Raw genomic sequence first — 17,546 nt, 5'->3', positions numbered from 1 at the left:
GGAGGTTATTACAACCTCCATGTTGTAAATTAAGTTTAAAAGGAATCAATGCTCATTTAATACTCGTCTATCTGTCTCTTTCTTCTCTAAAATATCAATAACAATTGCCTACCTGTGATGATATATTGTGAGTCTCCACTGAATGCACAATCCCACACCCATCTCTGAGAATTTTCTTTCAGTTCTGTATGTAACGTCAGATCGGCTGTTTTCCAGATTTTTGCTGAATTGTCTGCTAGAGTTGTTGCTAATAATCTGTATTATATAGACTAGATTACTACGCATTTCATTAATTAATAAGATGTGTGTGTGTGTTCAGGTTAAACGTCTTTTTCAACAATTTTAAAGTCATATAAACGACGGTCACCAATAAGGTGTCTTTAAAAAACTTTAGAATGAACAAAGATGCAAACAAGATTTTCATACTGATGATTAGCCTACAAGTGCTCTGTACCAGGAACAGAGCTACTAGTACAAATCTGTCGATAACTTCCTAAATCTAAATGGCAGGCAAACAATCAAATCATACATATTGCTAATTTTCTGACATTTAAGAGCAGTTGTCCTACTGTGTTAGTCTGCAGACTTTGTTTTGTTGACTAGACCTAATTTATCTCATACACTGACTTTTCAATTATAATAAAAGCGGAACTCCAGGTAACTCTCTATGCAAATTTTTCAAAAGAAACAATTCTAAATCCCAAATGGGTTTCAATTCCACTGTAGCAAGGAGAAAAAAGTATAAGTCAATTATCATAACTACTCTGTCTTGGGAGCCATACTTTTGTTCTTATTGACTGAAACTGCTAACAAGCTCATAAACACTGTCTAGTAATTTGTTAAGATACATATTGTGACATATATTTTCATACAAACTGTATGAGGAATACTGGTTTTCACAAAATGGACTTGATCTGAAAAGTTTATGTGGAAAGACTAACTCTGCCATAGCATTACACAGTGTATGACTGGCATGTAAAAATGACATAGCAACTTACGTAGAATCTGGACTAAAGAGACATTTGAGGGCGTATCTATTGCTAACTGTAATATCTGATTTTGGATGTAGCTGTGTTGGCTCTTCTCTTCTGCCTCCAGTCAATGTCCATATATGGCATTTTCCCTGCAAAACACAAATGTCTGCACATAAATTTCTTGTAATTAAAATGGTAAAATAAGCACCTGCCCACTAAGTAAGAGGTGTGTTAAAAAGTATCTGGAAAAATGCTTTAATATCTGTATTTCTTACTGTATATTCCTGAAGTTTAAAATACAAGACAGATTAGATTACACTGAATGTAAATATTTCAATCACATATTTCAAAATATAAACATTATCTATTTATAGTTTCTAAGGCAATGTCACTACCACTAAAGTGGCCCAACATTATTTCAAAGTGGTCAAACAAAAATTTTCAGGTGATTACAAAAACATATGCTTGCCAAACAATTTTATACAGTCACATTTACAAACTTACGTTGAAAATAAGTAAGAAGCAAAAACTGTTTTAGCAAGAGACACCACTGTGATGATACTGCCAATGGGACTAGCATTTACTTACTATACTATTCAACTTTTGCTAAACACCAAAGTTTTTACGGGGTATATTTTCAAGAATAGTTGCATTATGGGTATATACGTGTATATGCCTGACCGATACAACAGCTTAGTTCTGTACCAGGGGTAATCTCAAAACCTTGTTTAACCGTTTGGTGAAAGAACTGTAAAGAAATCTTGTAAACCATCTTTATAATCTAGTATGAAACCTTTGGTGCTTAGCAATAGTTGAGTAGTATATCTATCCAAAGAAAAACTAGAATTGTGTCCATAGGACATAGATACCAAGACATACTGCGCCATCCTCTAAATAGCAAAGGTTTTAGAACAGACATTCTTCACATAAAGGATGTTCCACTCAAAGTTTGAATCAAATTGTATACAGAGGTTGTGCATCTGATAACTCTGAATCCATTATTAATAGTGTGGGAGGAGTTGGACACAAGATTTTTCTCTATATTCTATATAGTAAAACTATTAACAGGCCATAACTGCGGAAAAATAGTCACAGAAAAATTTGATTCCTCTATGGTCATCTGCACATATAGCATGTTCAACATATGGCATGTTCATCTGTAAAAGTTTGAAGCACGTAAGTGGAGGCATAAAAACATTATATCAAAGTGTGAAGTTGTCAGAATCGTTCAAAGCTAGTTAGAAATCTAGAAACATTAATAAGGTTTTAGGTTAATGGGTTGCCGAATTTAACAAGCAAATGAACTATCTCCTGCTGAACAGGATAAAGGTTTCACCCTTGAAGAAGTATTATCTGCCTAAACAAAGGCTGAACTTTAGCACTTAAATGCAACTGAATTTCTGAAAACTACACACTCTAAATTACTGATCAGTTTTCTATATTTAGTAACAATGACCTTTTGCAAAGCTACCTGATTAAGCAAAACAAAATTTGGTCTCTAAGAAAGGTACCTATTTACCAGCTTTGGTCTGCTTGCCATTCAGAACTTGCATGGCTGCACTGCCCTACAGCAGTTAATACTTCTAACATGTTTTATTGAAGTCCTTCCAACAGTGTCTGAGATATGACTCTGAACAGAAAGAAAATGGAATAAAACACTTTGTAATGTACAAAGGGCCATAAACCTTGTTTAACTTGTGCAATCTGCCCAAAACTTGCAGGATGGCATTTCCCTACAGCAGTTAACATTTCTACTATGTTTTGTACTCCACACCATGCCATAGATACGATTTCAGATAGACAGACAGACGGAAGGACAGACAATGCCAAAACTATATCCCTCCTGTTGAAAACAGGTATTAAAGCAAACAAGCAAACATTGATGGAAAGACAAGAGCATGTCTATTTATTCAAACCCAACAAATGTCCATATTTTGATGGGGCCAAAAAATGTTAACAGGTTTATTGGGTCTATGTATGAAAGAAGTTTTTCATGACTTTTAAATCGTAAGAGCTTTGACTTTTGGGAGTCTCAGTAACCATGTTGTTACCAACTCTAAATCACCTACCCGTCAACTCCGTTAGCTGAATCCTTTCAAAAGATGTACAGTTCATTTATCATTTATCAGAGGCAGCCAACCAGGGTATAAGTGGTTTTTTTCAAGTATATCCCCACACATGAAAATGCCAGGAGGGGTATATAGTCTTCCTCCTCTGTCAAAGACTGGAATGTTAAAACCAATAACTTCTCTGCCAGTATTACCTTGTTTGTGACTGCTGCCATCATGGTCCCCATGGCATCAATGCTGATTGACTGTATAGAGGCATCTGTTTCTGGTATCTACAATATTAATACAAGTATGTACTGGGTCATTCATACTTTTTACAGTTATCTTTAGATAGAAATGCGATAATGACAACATACATAACTTAAGTCAACAAAAAAGAAGTTGTTAGTCTTATGAAAACCCATGAAAATTGTACTCATCAATACTTTGATCAATTATCTATGGCAACAAAATGTTGAAACATGCCACCTATATTCTACTTTGGATCATTTCTAGATTTTGTTCACATCATAACTTCAGTGGTTTGATAAATTTTAGCTACAGATGATAGATGAAAGTAAATGCAGTTACAATGTAGTCTTACCAACTGTTCATTTTTGTCTGTTTTCAGATCCCATATGTGTATTGAACCACTCTGGTCACCTATAAACAATTCTCCCTGAAATTGTAACCTTAATATTATATCATCTGTTCCTATACAGAACTATCATACAGGAACACATACATACCGTATTTTCCTGTATTAACGCCCCCGGGGGCGTTACATTTTCCAAAGAGGGGGCGTTTATTTGAGGTAAAAAAATAAAAAATGAAAATGTTTACAAAACTTAAAAACATCGTTCAAACTAGCTGTAAAGTGTTTCTGTGTTGTTTAATCCCCCTAAAACGTAATTATTTGGCATCCAATTTAATGCAGTGTGTCTTTTATGCATTTAAATACGGTACCTCGTGTATTCCATGTCTGGCTTTTTGACACGCTCGCGACACTACACATTATGTCATGACCCAAACAGCTGTGTACTCCGATAACATTTTCCATAGTACATGCGGGTAGCTAATAGCGCAATACACAATGTCAATGGTTTGACACGCTGCTGTGCCTGCTTTTAAATTAAAAGTTCTTAAAACTGCCGAAGAAAAGGGTATATCGTAAACACATTGCTGCAAGTATGTTTAAAGTCGGCAGGAAGCGTGTGCGCGAGTGGTGTAAAAACAAATCAAAAATGTATTTACCGTTTAATTTTCTGTTACGTACCGTACTTAGTACAAATGTTTTGGACTTACGGTACATGGACTGTTTAAAAGTGTGTTTAATTTTTAATACATTGGACTTTAGTACTGTAAATTACTTATTATGTGGACTTATAAAAATGAGGTAGGTGATTTTTCCCCGTTCTTGTTGACTTTTTTTCCCCTCCAAAATGGGTGGGGGGGCGTTAATTAGAGGGGGGGCCTTAATTCGGGAAAATACGGTATTTACAATCATAGAATGTTCTAACTACTGCGAAACATCATTTGCACAGGCATCAATAACTCAAGCATCTGTTCTTGATCATGCAACTTAACATCCTGATCTGTTTCCAAATATTTTAGTATGTTCGGATTGCTCTAAACCTTGGGTAACTGGAGTGCAATCGAACTTCATTCACTTGAACTCAAATAATTCAAGCACCTCCCTTCGCTACAGCTCATCAAATCACAGAAAGATCCCTGTATAATGTACACTCGAAACCCGTTATAACGCTACTCGATATACCGCGGTATCCGTTATAACGCTGTATCGTCTTGGCTCCCAAATTTTAGAGGATAAAAAAAATCAAAAATCAAAAAAAAAAAAAAAAATCCACGGATGTTATTTAATTTGATCATAACCAGCGTTAAAACTACATGTACCTGTGTACATTAACACCTTTCCATGACAACTGTGACAAAAATCAATAATCGTCTGCTAGCTTACTTGTTTGTGTATCGCCTTTGTTAAAGTTTCAATACATGTAGACCTGTGACAATTAGGCAATCAGTACCATGTCAAAATTAAATTGTTTGCATTAACAAGCGTGGAAGATCCGTAAGTCAACTATCAAACCGTTTAAGTTTGCACCAATTAAGCGGATGACATTAACACTCGAGTGAATAAAAATTGAACAACAGGCCCAGTTTTGTAACAAGAGATCACAGAGTGATCTTGGCACCCACCAATGTGCCATTTTTGAGTGTTCCAAATTTCAAGACTTATTGACTAGCTCAAGGTCAAATTTCATTTCCGTACACAACACAAATCTATGCATGTGGTCCAAATTTGAAGCCTGTACCTTCAAAAATGTGAAAGTAGGTCACTAGGTCAATGTCAAGGTCAAAGTTTGTTTCGGTATACAAAACTATGCATGTGGCCCTAAATTTGAAGCCTGTAGCTACAGAAATGTGAAAGTAGGTCACTAGGTCAATCTTAAGGTCAAAGTTCATTTCGGTACATAAAACTATGCAAGTGGTCAAAATTTGAAGGCTGTAGCTTGAGAAATGTAAAAGTAGGTCACTAGGTCAAAATCCAGGTCAAATTTTACTTCAGAATACAAAACTATGCATGTGGTCCAAATTTGAAGCCTGTACCTTCAAAAATGTGAAAGTAGGTCACTAGGTCAATGTAAAGGTCAAAGTTTGTTTCGGTACACAAAATTATGCATGTGGTCCAAATTTGAAGGCTGTAGCTTGAGAAATGTAAAAGTAGGTCACTAGGTCAAAATCAAGGACAAATTTTATTTCGGAATACAAAACTATGCATGTGGTCCAAATTTGAAGCCTGTACCTTAAAAATGTGGAAGTAGGTCACTAGGTCAATGTAAAGGTCAAAGGTCATTTTAGTACACAAAACTATGCATGTGGTCAAAATTTGAAGGCTGTAGCTTGAGAAATGTAAAAGTAGGTCACTAGGTCAAAATCCAGGTCAAATTTTACTTCAGAATACAAAACTATGCATGTGGTCCAAATTTGAAGCCTGTACCTTCAAAAATGTGAAAGTAGGTCACTAGGTCAATGTCAAGGTCAAAGTTTTTTTCGGTACACAAAACTATGCATGTAGTCCAAATCTGAAGGCTGTAGCTTGAGAAATGTGAAAGTAGGTCACTAGGTCAAAATCAATGTCAAATTTCATTTGAAACACAAAACTATGCATATGGTCCAAATTTGATGCCTGTACCTTCAAAAATGTGAAAGTAGGTCACTAGGTCAAAACAAGAGGACCATGATGGTCCTGAATCGCTCACCTGTTCCCACACGACCCAGTTTTGAGTATGACGTCGTTTTTTCTATTATTTGACATAGGGACCTAGTTTTTGAGCTCATGTGATCCAGTTTTGAACTTGACCTAGATATTATCAAGATAAAAATTCTGACCAATTTTCATGAAGATCTATTGAAAAATATGGTCTCTAGAGAGGTCACAAGGTTTTTCTATTATTTAACCTATTGACCTAGATTTCGAAGGAACATGACCCTGTTTTGAACTTTATCTAGACATCATCAAGGTGAACATTCTCATTAATTTTCATGAAGATCTCGTGAAAAATATAGCCTCTAGAGAGGTCACAAGGTTTTTCTATTTTTATACCTACTGGCCTAGTTTTTGACCGCACGTGACCCAGTTTCGAAATTGACCTAGATATCATCAAGATGAACATTCAGATCAAATTTCATCAAGACCTATTGAAAAATATGGCCTCTAGAGAGGTCAAAAGATTTTTCTAATTTTAGACCTACTGACCTAGTTTTTAACCGCAGCTGACCCAGTTCCAAGCCTGACCTAGATATCAACAAGATGGACATTCAGACCAATTTTCATACAGATCCCATGAAAAGTATGGCCTCTAGAGAGGTCACAAGGTTTTTTTTATTATTTGACCTACTGACCTAGTTTTTTAAGGCACGTGACCCAGTTTCAAACTTGACCTAGATATCATCAAGGTGAACATTCTGACCAATTTTCATGAAGATCCATTCAAGGGTATGGCCTCTAGAGAGGTCACAAGGTTTTTCTATTTTAAGACCTACTGATCTAGTTTTTGATCGCAGTTGACCCAGTTTCTTACTTGACCTATATATCATCAAGATAAACATTCAGACCAACATTCATACAGATCCCATGAAAAATATGGCCTCTAGAGAGGTCACAACGTTTTTTCATTATTTGACCTACTGACCTACTTTTTGAAGGCACGTGACCCACTTTCGAACTTGACCTAGATATCATCAAGATGAACATTCTGACCAATTTTTATTGAGATCCATTCACAACTATGGCCTCTAGAGAGGTCACAAGGTTTTTCTATTTTTAGACCTACTGACCTAGTTTTTGACCGCACATGACCCTGTTTCAAACTTGACCTAGATATCATCAAGATGAACATTCAGACCAACTTTCATACAGATCCCATGAAAAATATGGCCTCTAGAGAGGTCACAAGGTTTTTCTATTTTTAGACCTACTGACCTAGTTTTTGATGGCACGTGACCCAGTTTCGAACGTGACCTAGATATCATCAAGTTGAACATTCTGACCAATTTTCATGAAGATCTTTTGAAATATATGGCCTCTAGAGAGGTCACAAGGTTTTTCTATTTTAAGACCTACTGATCTAGTTTTTGATCGCAGTTGACCCAGTTTCTTACTTGACCTATATATCATCAAGATAAACATTCAGACCAACACTCATACAGATCCCATGAAAAATATGGCCTCTAGAGAGGTCACAACGTTTTTTCATTATTTGACCTACTGACCTACTTTTTGAAGGCATGTGACCCACTTTCGAACTTGACCTAGATATCATCAAGATGAACATTCTGACCAATTTTTATGGAGATCCATTCACAACTATGGCCTCTAGAGAGGTCACAAGGTTTTTCTATTTTTAGACCTACTGACCTAGTTTTTGACCGCACATGACCCTGTTTCAAACTTGACCTAGATATCATCAAGATAAACATTCAGACCAACTTTCATACAGATCCCATGAAAAATATGGCCTCTAGAGAGGTCACAAGGTTTTTCTATTTTTAGACCTACTGACCTAGTTTTTGATGGCACGTGACCCAGTTTCGAACGTGACCTAGATATCATCAAGTTGAACATTCTGACCAATTTTCATGAAGATCTTTTGAAATATATGGCCTCTAGAGAGGTCACAAGGTTTTTCTATTTTTAGACCTACTGACCTAGTTTTTGAAGGCACGTGACCCAGTTTCGAACCTGACCTAGATATCATCAAGATGAACATTCTGACCAACTTTCATAAAGATCCCACAAAAAATGTGACACACGCACGGACGGACGCACGGACGACGGTCGCTGCATGATCACAAAAGCTCACCTTGTCACTATGTGACAGGTGAGCTAATAAAGGTCAAAGTTTTTTCCAGCGCACAAAATTATGCATGTGGTCCAAATTTGAAGGCTGTAGCTACAGAAATGTGTAAGTAGGTCACTAGGTCAAAATCAAGGTCAACTCATGTCAAGGTTCATCTTGCCACTCAAAAATATACATGTGGTCCAAGTTTGAATGTTGTAGTTACTGACAAGAACATTTTAAAAGCTTTTCCCTATATAAGTCTATATGAACCATGTGACCCCCAGGGCGGGGCCATATTTAACCCTAGGAGGATAATTTGAACAAACTTGGCAGAGAACCACTAGATGATGCTACATTACAAGTATCAAAGCCCTAGGCTTTTTGGTTTGGACAAGAAGATTTTCAAAGTTTTTCCCTATATAAGTCTATGTAAACCATATGACCCCCAGGGCAGGGCCATATTTGACCCTAGGGGTATAATTTGAACAATCTTAGTTGAAGACCACTAGATGATGTCACATACAAAATATCAAAGCCCTAGGCCCTGTGGTTTTGGACAAGAGGTTATTCAAAGTTTTTCCCTATATAAGTCTATATAAACCATGTGACCCCCAGGGCGGGGCCATATTTGACCCCAGAGAAATAATTTGAATCATCTTGGTAGAGGACCACTAAATGATGCTTCATACCAAATATCAAAGCCCTAGACTCTGTGGTTTTGGACAAGAAGGTTTTCAAAGTTTTTCCCTATATAAATCTATATAAATTATAGAAATAAACAAAGGGCCATAACTCACTCATAAATTGTTGAACCAGTCTGATTTTCAGGGTGACAGAAATAGGGTACCAATACATCATTCTGACAAAGTTTGGTCAAAATCCCCCCAGTAGTTTCTGAGGAGATGCGATAACGAGAAATTGTTAACGGATGGACAGACTGACGGACGGACGGACGGAATGACAGACGGACGGACCACGGACGCAGAGTGATTTTAATAGCCCACCATCTAATGATGGTGGGCTAATAAAATGCAGCCATTTTTCATAATCATCATTCTCTGTTGTCGGAACTTGCGAAGATTCGACACACTGAAAGCCATATTGAGAATGTTCTCCCTTTTTTATATCATATATTAACGACGGCGATTAACAATTTTCTGTCTTAATTATCGATTTTCTTCATGTATTCAAAATTATTTTTTTAAGACTGTCCGCGTTTTTTCTCTTTTAGTTACATAAACCCCCAGTGCAATTGCATTGCGTATGTAATTCTCATAACAGCGCACTCCTCACACAGCGTTATACATGTTTACTTCAGGGATAAACAATTTCAACTTTCTTTTAGAATCACGACAAAATGAGAAGATGACACAGCGTTATAATTCTTTTAATGTATTTTTCAGTAGCATTTAAGGTAAATAAATGTCCCGTTTATACGATTCTTATTTCTTATTAACATAAAACAGCGTCCAAAATATGTCTAATACATTACCGATGGGTGGGGTATAGCATTTACCGCTGATACGATCAACCCGAGTTATAAATTTAACCCCGCTAGATCCGCGGGTCTCGAAACTTGGACCCCGATGACAGCGTTATAACGGGGTCCCAGTGTATATCCTTTCATCGCTCAAACTGCCAGTAACTTGAAACAATTTTGATGGTCCCGTCCAGTTTGAGAAACGACGTTGGTCTGTAACTCGTTGATCTCCCTGCAACCTCAAGTAATCAGTGTTTTACTATATGTATATTAGACAGATGGAAGTAGTAATTACAATACCTATCACTACTATAGTCAGTGACAGATACCCTCAAAGTGGAATGCTAGGTGACTTTGTTGTTTCTTATCCTTTGGGATCATAGAGTCAATTCAATGTTATTATTAAAGTAAGAGTTCTGTATCAGCTGGTGCAAGCGTGTACGAGTGGTTTTACACATTTCATTACCACTCATGTTTTTATGCTTGGTTGTGTTCTATGATTTCAAAGGATCTTATAAAAGATTTTAATGATACAATGATATAAAACACACTTAACATCTGTGGAAATAGGTTCATCTAAATCCCTTGTTAGAAAGTACAGTTCAACTTGGTACACTCGAACTTGTGGGCCCATGAAAATATGTTCCAGCTATCAGTAATTCCAGCCAAATGAGTTTCCAGTAGCATCATTTATAATAGAGGTCAGACTTACCAGAGAAACACCTAAGAATTTTAAAGGCGTATGCTAGAATTCCTGTATAGGAGATGGGCAAATTTTTTCCCAATAATAGAATTTCTTCAAGCTTTGGATAATGAAGGACAATCATCTAAGAAACAACAAGAAGCTGCGTTCAATAAACGCTTGATGCCCCCAGTGGCATCCTTGTCGATACAAAGTAACCTTAGTCCAAAACGAGGTCAAGTTTAAGGTCAAGGTCAAACTGAGGTCAAGTGATGTCTGAAGATGTGGAATGGTCACAGGTTACATCTGCATTAATATCAAGTCATTCTAGTTAGGGGTATTGATGCTAGACGAAACGGTCCCATTTGGTTAACCTCATACGGACGAACAAACGGACGGACAAGACAATCACTATATGCCTCCCGCATCAGTAGATGCTGGGGGCATAAAAATATGCAATAAAAGTCATAGGTCACCGGTACTGAAAAAAGAGTTGTCTGTACTTAAAAACAGCATTTTCCCTAAAAATGCCATTTTCAAGGGCAGATAACTCTTTTTTTATACCAAATTATAACTAGAGTTGTCATAGGAGTGACGAATTATACCCCCACAATATGGCCTTGTCACAGAACTAAGCCAATGTCAAAGCCGAACTTGCTTGACCTTTGACCTACTGACCACAAAATCAATAGAGGTCATCTGCTAGTCATGATCAACCTCCCTATGAAGTTTCATGATCCTCAGCTCAAGATTTCTCAAGTTATTGTCCGTAAAAGGTTTAAATGACCTTTGACATTTGGAACTCAATATCAATACAGGTCATCTGCTTGACATGACCAACCTCCAGATTAAGTTTCCTGATCCTAGTCCCAAGCATTCTCAAGTCATTGTCCGAAAACTTTTTAAATGTTCCGGGTCACCGTGACCTTGACCTGTCACCTACTGACCTTAAAATCATTAGGGGTCATCTGCTAGTCATAACCAACCTCCCTATCAATTTTCCTGATCCTAGGCCCAAGCGTTCTCAAGTTATCATCCGGAAACCGTTTAACTGTTCAGAGTTACTGTGACCTTAACCTTTGACTTACTGACCCCAAATTCGAACTTGACCTGTATTTTCTGATGTTACACAGTCATGTGTACCAAAAATTATTTAAATCGGTCAAGCCTTTCATGAGTTATCATCCTGAAACCATGCAAAACCAACGGACCGACCGACCGACAGGCCGCCAAGCTCACTCCTATATACCCCTCCCCTCCAAACTTCGTTTTGTGGGGGTATAAAAAGTAGAACCTTTAATTGCCAGTTCACATTGTGTAGAAAGTTTACACTACTGAGGTACCATTCATGTGTTCAGGCCATCAGTATTAGAGTGATCCAAGGTAGAACAATATGAACTAGAGCTATCACTAAAGGTGATGAATGTACCCCCCGCATGCACTGACACAGTACATTGCAATTTGACGCACACAAGATTGCATAATTATGTGGACTGTATGTATATAGACTGTATGTATACAGTATAGTAAAAAAAAACAAAGTCCCATAACTCTGCAAATTTTTTTTCTAAAAGAACCTAACATGCCCCATGCATAACTACTGTTGTTATGATCATTGTGTTGAAGTTTCATAACTGTGTCAAGGGGATGAGGAGGGGTGGTGCCAAAGATTGTGTCTACGGCTTTACAGACGGACGTCCACGAAACGGTATTTATGTGACACCCCATTGTTTCTCTATTGTTCTATCGTACAAAAAAGAAAAAGGTCAATAAAACAGACGGAATGAATGAATCAAAGAGAAAGTACCGTTATGAAGTCACTCAAACCATCATTTCCGGGCAAGGAGACGACGGACGGACAGACAGACAACTTGAAACCATATACCCCCCTTAAACTTTGTTGTCGGGGGGTACAATTTATGAGATTTTGCAGGACAAGATGTGGATTCAAGCAAGGGGGTTGTTCAGCAATCTGAGGTTGTGAGAATCAGATGGATGTAACAGATGAAAAACTATATAGAAATAAAATACATGTGTCTCTCTTTGGGGCATAAGGCTTTTAGCAATATAACTATTTATTTTTACCTTTCTTTGTCTACAATGATAAAATCCCAAAAACCCGAGAGAATTTGCTTATCAAAAACATTTTCAACCTTTTGACACGTGACCAGCAAAAGTGACTGTAGGTTATGTGACCGCTGATATTTTGAATGTCATATAAGGGCAATTAACTGCTTCAATGATTTAGCCAAATGGTTACCTTCTTGTCATGTATTTTAGTGACATCACTATTCAATGTGTACTTGTTTTCTTGATTTGGGTTTTACGGCACACCAACAAGTATAGGTTTATGGCGCCAAACAGGACAACCAAATTTTGATTTCACATCCTCTTTTACATCGAAATAAAAACATGAGGTATGGAATCAAAATTTGTTAACCTGCTGGAATCACAGAGTTACAGCAAAAACCAAGTGTTAAGACCCTATTAGTTCGCTATTTAAAATTCATGAAGGGAAGGCCCATTGTTTCCAAAATTCTTTTCATACCAGATCATCCCAGAAGCACATGGGGTTATTCAATGTTACATTAATTAACTGTTTCTTTCTTTAGCGCAGTAACGCCTTGACACATTCGCCTGTATTCATTGTGTACACGGGCGATTACCGCGCTAAAAGATGAAACTGTTAAATTAAAGAACTAAACATTTTTATAAATTTCTATGTACTAAATTTTGTTTTGTAGGGTTAAAAAAAATATCATATGGCAGTGTGTGTGACACTGATATTGTAAAACCCTCAAAATTTTGAATGTCCACCACTCGGTTTCCCCTTGGGTGACATTCTGCCTCGGGTTGACAATATCACGTCACACACGCTGCCATAATATTTATATAATTATACCTGTTTTATTAAACAGATGCAATTCACAGCTGCATTTCACTTGAAATATCCTTGGATTGTAAAATTTTGACTACAAAGATGATCAAAAACCAGTTTATGTTCTCTCTACACTACAATCAGCTAGTGGCATTTTTTTTGGACATCTATCAAAACATGCTTCAATAATCTTGATGTCACGAAAAAACATGGCTGATTACTTAAATACAGTTACATGATACAGTTTCAACTGAAACTGACAAAGGTGGCAGATTTTAAGGCCTGCAAAGAGGTATATGTTTGTTGCCATAATTTTAACATTCAGAGTTGTTGTGAACTTCAGGAATCCATTAAAGGAGTGAATTGAAAAATTAAAATTATTTGTATAAATATTACAATCTTTTATGAATAATATTACATTTGGTAACAAGGGACTGTAAGCAAGTCTACTTAAATAATGAATCCAAATTTGGAGCCAGGGGAAGATTTAAATGAAACTTGGCTTCAGAACATGTTTTACAGTTAAATTGCTTTATGTAATATTTTGCAACCAACCAACCAAGTAAAACACTGGTAAATTACCAGATCCTTATTTAATTTTTTAACTTAATAAGTTAGATAACACACCTCAGATCCAAACCCTTTGGCAGAGTTATTTCCCCACAGTTTACACCCACTTTCCCTCTTTGTGAATCCTAAAAGCTGGAAATTTTTATAGTCCAATCATAATTTACAACTGGTTTTTTGGTTTTGTTTGAATTGATCATACATACGAATATGTGGTACCCTCAAAAAAAATATTTCTAATGTTTAATCAAAGTAAGAATTACGACTAGAGAGGTTTTACATGCTATATAACAATCTGTAATTTTTAAATAACTCTTAAGTCAAACACTTTTTTGAAACACATGTAAAAACAACCCATGTATTGCCATTTATGATATCTTTTTAATATAAAAATCAACATCGGTAATCTGGCCTGACGAAAGAAATTCCAAACAAAACCCTAGGTGCACAACTTCGCTGCCAGTTTATTCCTATTTGTTTCTTGTTTAATATGTTTTAAGATACATTGTGGCAAAACTTTTATGCCTTTATAACATGAAAATTTTTGACTAAATCAAAGGCAGTCACTCTGTCTGGGGCTGTATAAAATCCCAATCAAACACTAGGTGCGCAACTTTGCATGCTGAATGACATGACTCTGGGACAATATTCAACACAAATTCGGAAGGCGGACATTCTTCGAACATTTTTAAATTATCACGTATCCAAAGTGATCCACAATTTTATGGCTGATGGACGCACGGGGGCCAACCAAAGTCCCTCTGGTGAAGCCAGTAGAGAAACGTGTTTCATTGTAAATAATTATATCACTATCGTGAAAATTGATAAGCTAAAAAACTGCCTAAAATGTAAAATAAAAATATGAAGTTGTTGCATTTAATCCAATTTAAAAGGGCAACAGTCCTTTTTTTGTCTTGTAACTAGTATGTTGTTGCTGGGTGTTTTAAAAAATGAAATTAAGTGAATATGCAAAAACCTTCAAGACTATGTACAAAAGCTCTGCCAAAGAGGGCAATATAGCTGAATGGTTACATCAAGGAGGGAGCTTGGACTGTTTGAAGCCCAAGGGACAGGAACAACAAAGGAAAGGAAAAATTTTTCGAAAAAGAATTTCTTGCCACATAAAAAAATTCTTTACCAGGTACAGGTCTGTCTAAATACCTATATTTGGGATACCCCCATGTTGTACCACGAAAGTGGTCTTGGTTTTTCCCTCTGGCCAATAATAAAATGTTTCAAAAAAGCTATTTAGTACTTAAAAGGGAGTTTTCAGTTTTTATTTAAGTGAACTAAAAAGGGCTGTCAAACAAAACAAGGGGCCATGATGGTCCGAATCGTCACTATTAACATGCCCCAGTGTTACTGGAGTTTATGACATCGTTATTTCTAATTTGAATAGGGGCTGTTTTGGGGGACATTGGAGTATCTTAGTAAAAATTTGTAATTTTCATGAAGGGGGACCATTGAAGAAATATGGCCTCTGAGAAGTACTGGGTTTTTCATTATTTGACTAATGAGTGTTTTTGAAGGCCGGTCCACTTTTAAAACTTGATTTAGTATTCATGAAGGGTAACATTTCTCACAATTTTCTGAAGATTCGTGAAAAAATTTTGGGCCTTGAGATGCAAAGGTTTTTTATTTTGGGGGACCTAGACCTAGTTTTTGAGCACTTGGACCGTTAGAACATGACTATTATTAAAAGGATGAACACACTAATTTCATGAAGATCCTGTGAGTTGGCCTCTAGAGAGGTTTCCAGGTTTTTTCTTTTTTGTCTAGACTTTTTGACCCACATGACCGGGTTTTCGAATCTGACTTGATTATCATCAAGATGAACTTCTGCCAATATTCATGAAGATCTCATGAAAAATATGGCCTCTAGAAAAGGTCACAAGGTTTTTCTATTTTTAGTTTCTATGACCTAGTTTTAACCCCACATGACCCAGTTCGATCTTGACCTAGATATCTTCAAGGTGAACATTTGACCAATTTTTCATAAAGATTCCATTGAAAAATATCGCCTCTAGAGGGTCACAAGGTTTTCCTTTTTTTAGACCTATGCCCTAGTTTTTGACCGCAATGACTCATTTCTACCTGAACCTAGATACATCAAGGTGAACATTCTGCCAATTTTCTTGAAGAAATCCATTGGAAATATTGGCAACTAGTGAGGTCAATGGTTTTTTCAAATTTTTAGATCTATGACCTAGTTTTGACCCCAAAGACCCAGTTCGAACTTGACCTAGATATCATCAAGAGACTTCTGACCAATATTCATGAAGATCTCATGAAAAATAGGGCCCCTTAGAGAGGTCACAGGTTTTTCTATTTTAGATCTACTGACCAGTTTTAACCCCACGTGACCAGTTTCGAACTGACCTAGGATATCATCAGGATGACATTCTGACAATTTTCATGAAGATGAAATTGGATATGGCCCTCTAGGAGGGTCACAAGGTTTTTCTATTTTTAGACCTAATGACCAGTTTTTGAAACCTACGTGACCAGTTTCAAAAAATTGACCTAGAATTCATCAAGATAAAACATTCTGACAAATTTATGAATAAATCTCATGAAAATAGGCCTTAGAAGGGTAACAGGTTTTTTTTTTTAGACCAAATGACCTAGTTTTTTGACCCACGTGACCCAGTTTCAAAAACTTTGGCCCTAGAAATTTCAAAAGGTGACCATTTGACCAATTTTCATGAAGATCTTGGGGAAAATTTGATGGCCTCTAGAGAGGGTAAACAAGGTTTTTTATTTAGACTACTGTCCTAGTTTTTGACGGCCGTGAACAGTTTTGAACTTGACCTAGATATCTCAAGATGAACAATTCTGACAAACTTTCATTAAGATCCCATGAAAATGTGACCTCTGAGTGGTACAAGCAAAAGTTTGGGAAAGCACGGACGGACGACGAGACGAGGGACCCCCGCGCGATCACAAAAGCTCACCTTGTCACTTTGTGACAGGTGAGCTAAAAATACACTGCAATGCAGAGCAATATACACAAAACAAAGCCATATATGACCTTTGACCCCTAAGTGTGACCTTGACCTTGAAGCAAGACATTCAAAACATGCGCTCTGCTCGTGGTTTTGGTGTGGTGAACATTTGTGTAAAGTTGCTTTGAAATCCTTCAAGGGGTTCAAGAGTTACAGAGCGGACACGAAATGGCTAACGGACAGACGGACGTACACCGGGGGTAGAACATAATACGTCCCTTTGGGAGCATAAAAACATTGATACATGAGATAAGTTCAAATAAATGAATACATACACCAAACATGCAACAAAAATTCTTATTTATATTTCACAAAATAATAAACTGAGAATGATGATGTAACTGTAACAAGTTCCAAAGCTTGTTTTGTTATCTTCTGACACTAAATTGTAAATACATTAAAATACCAACCTGCAGCAGCTATGAGTTGTTTGTCTGGAGTGATTTCAAGTGCATTTACTTGCTGAAATCTGTCAAGGAAACTTGCTGTTTACTAAATGTATCAATCTTTCTTTTAAAGTAACAAATTAAATTACGCATCAACCTAAAC

General features: G+C 36.7%; 1 protein-coding gene across 1 annotated transcript in view; it reads right to left on the bottom strand.

Annotated features, from left to right (window-relative positions):
* LOC123544023 (target of rapamycin complex subunit lst8-like) overlaps positions 1–17,546 on the bottom strand; it is a 34,324-nt gene that overhangs the window by 4,573 nt on the left and 12,205 nt on the right. The window contains exons 2-7 of the mRNA XM_053525841.1: positions 17,408–17,459; positions 14,053–14,120; positions 3,627–3,746; positions 3,238–3,315; positions 999–1,123; positions 113–255 (exon numbers count right to left, since the gene is read on the bottom strand). Coding sequence (XP_053381816.1) covers positions 113–255; positions 999–1,123; positions 3,238–3,315; positions 3,627–3,746; positions 14,053–14,120; positions 17,408–17,459 — 586 coding nt within the window. The remainder of the gene's footprint in view (positions 1–112; positions 256–998; positions 1,124–3,237; positions 3,316–3,626; positions 3,747–14,052; positions 14,121–17,407; positions 17,460–17,546) is intronic.

Source organism: Mercenaria mercenaria, chromosome 2 (assembly GCF_021730395.1).
Source record: "Mercenaria mercenaria strain notata chromosome 2, MADL_Memer_1, whole genome shotgun sequence".
NCBI classification, from domain to species: Eukaryota; Metazoa; Mollusca; class Bivalvia; order Venerida; family Veneridae; genus Mercenaria; species Mercenaria mercenaria.
This window is presented reverse-complemented; position numbering and strand designations above follow the sequence as displayed.